This window comes from Nannochloropsis gaditana, assembly GCF_000240725.1.
Source record: "Nannochloropsis gaditana CCMP526 unplaced genomic scaffold scaffold1384, whole genome shotgun sequence".
In the NCBI taxonomy this organism is placed as follows: domain Eukaryota; class Eustigmatophyceae; order Eustigmatales; family Monodopsidaceae; genus Microchloropsis; species Microchloropsis gaditana.
The window spans coordinates 1-2,232 of NW_005802569.1; the positions used below are offsets into that span (position 1 = coordinate 1).

General features: G+C 52.6%; 2 protein-coding genes across 2 annotated transcripts; one reads left to right on the top strand and one right to left on the bottom strand.

Annotated features, from left to right (window-relative positions):
- Nucleotides 1-306: 306 nt before the first annotated feature.
- NGA_0707500 (uncharacterized protein) lies at nucleotides 307-708 on the bottom strand (the record flags this gene model as incomplete). Its single annotated transcript, XM_005852339.1, has 2 exons — nucleotides 667-708; nucleotides 307-539 (listed from the first exon to the last, which is right to left on the bottom strand). Exon 2 carries the CDS (start codon nucleotides 493-495, stop codon nucleotides 307-309), a length of 189 nt encoding a protein of 62 aa, XP_005852401.1. The 5' UTR covers nucleotides 496-539; nucleotides 667-708.
- A 750-nt stretch (nucleotides 709-1,458) lies between these two features.
- Nucleotides 1,459-2,004, top strand: NGA_0707400 (uncharacterized protein; the record flags this gene model as incomplete). Its single annotated transcript, XM_005852338.1, is given in 3 exon segments — nucleotides 1,459-1,606; nucleotides 1,836-1,982; nucleotides 1,996-2,004. The coding sequence occupies 3 exon segments, from the start codon at nucleotides 1,508-1,510 to the stop codon at nucleotides 2,002-2,004; spliced, it is 255 nt and encodes an 84-aa protein (XP_005852400.1). The 5' UTR covers nucleotides 1,459-1,507.
- Nucleotides 2,005-2,232: the final 228 nt, after the last annotated feature.

Consider the following 2,232-nt stretch of genomic DNA (forward strand, 5'->3'; position numbering starts at 1 on the left):
GGGAGGGGTGGAGGGGGGGAGAGTGGGCCTGCATTCCCCACATGTGCCAGCGTGTTGTCTCACCCTCCTTCGACGAGGGAGGGAGGGAGGGAGGGGGGGAGGAGGCGTCCGAAGGAACGAGAAAAAGGCAAAGAACGTCCCTGCCGAAAAAGAGCGACCGGCAAGAAACGTGCGATATACTTTGCACGGGGAATAAAAAAGGAAATGTAGGAGAAGGAAGTGTCCATCTGCCAGAAGCCAAGAATGGAGAAGGAGGTGGGTGCTGGTGGGTGTGACGTACAACGTGGTAACCGTATTGTGCAAACATTACTTTGGAAGGATGGCAAAAGTGGAATACCCTCCAAGTGCACGTCCGAACACGTCCACGGGTCTTTGTTTCTTCTTCCCTCGTCGCAGGAGGAAAGGATTTATGATATTGTCTTTATCCTTGCGTTGCATTTCTTCGTAAGCCGTCGGGCACGGAAAACCATCGGAAAAGAGTTCGCGATCGCTCATCGAGTAAAGCGCGCACCAGGATATGCACGAGGATGGATCAGTGACTTCGTTTAACAAGTCGCATCGCAATCATACGTTTGATGGCGTGAAGAATAACAGGTTGTGGTTGGGGAATGCGGTGAGGTCTGGTTCGATGTGAGAATCCTTTCGGAGGGTACAAAGCCTTCATACCTGTTCATGTGTTGCTGAGCTCGTTCGCACGATGGTTTTCGCCTCATGACCACGGGCCAGACTGACAATGTCAAGCAGTACATTTTGAAGGATGCCACGGTGTTTCAACTAATGTTTCCTCAACGCATGGGAAAGAGTGTGGAGATAAAGCGTGGAGGGCAACGGTATGTCTGCGCACTAAGGGTAAGAAGGAACTATAGGGCACCACGGAATAATGTATGCGCCGAGCCTTAAAAACAAATCCAGCCGTTGTTCAGCGTATACCGCGCAATTTATCGATCCTCGAAGGCTTGAGGCATCTTTAATCCATGTCTCACGGATTCATATTGTCCAAGAGAGGAACAATGTGCATGGTTTCAGGCAAGGAGGGAACATACCAACCACGAGACAAAATAATATGTGCCCCAAACAAGACTCGCTTGCGGTAGCCGAATTTTGGAAACCAACCTCGTTTCATGCAAGCAGGTGTCGTGGACGGTGGAAAAGCGCATGAATGGCGCGGTTTACTTGTCCTCCTCCTTCAGGAAGCGGTGTGGATGTATCCTTTATATTAGTGTGTCGTTCTTTGTCGGGGAGACGACGGCAATGCGTTCAATGTCTTAGCATCCACCAACCGTCGGATATAAACCTCCTTATTCTCGCCAGTACCATACATGAGGGAGTTACATGCACAAGAGAGGCCTCTTTTCATTTTGGTGTACATTCTCGTGTGAGTGCGCAACCACACCTCCTGCGTTTCTTAATTGCTATCTTTTTACTTGAAAAGGATACGATAAATCCTTTTTTTCCCTGCAGGCACGAACCAGACACAGTACCGTCAAATTTCTTGCTAACAATATCCATGGGGGACGAAACGCCCCTCTACCATCTCGTTCAATCCTCCTTGTGGACAGCGGCTGTAGAGGCCGACACGGAATATTTCCCTCCGACATACCAGCAGGTCCGTGAATGCTTTGATTGAATAGGAAGGGATATTTGCCTGTATCAACGTTGTCCTCTACGGAGGGCAAGGTCTTGTTCCTTTGGACAAATATTACTCTATCCCCTCTCAGCATTCCCCCACATTTTTCATACTCACCTCCATGACCCTCCCTCCCTCCCTCCCTCCCTCCCTCCCTCCCTTCCTCCTTCCTCCCTCCCTCCCTTCCTCCCTCCCTCCCCCCCATTAGGACGGCTTCACCCACGCCACGGCCGACCCCGCCTCCCTCCTTCCCATCGCCAACCACTTCTACACCTCCATCCCTGAGCCTTTCCTCCTCCTCGTCCTCCTCCCCTCCCTCCTCTCAGCCCCGGTCAAGTGGGAGGCAGCTGCCCCTGTGGGAGCCACAGAGGCGTTGACGACGCATGGGAGGGAGGGAGGGAGGGAGGGTGGGGGGGGAGGACAGGGAAGGAGGGAGGGGAAGAAACCTTCCCACATATTTATGGAGGGATCCCACCCAGAGCCGTGGTGAAGATTTTGCGGGTGTTTCGGGGGGAAAATGGGGTTTTTGTCGGGGTGGAAGGTATGATGGAAGGGGAAGGAAGGGCTGCGAAGGGGTAGGGGAGGAAGCGGAGGAGGATGAGGAG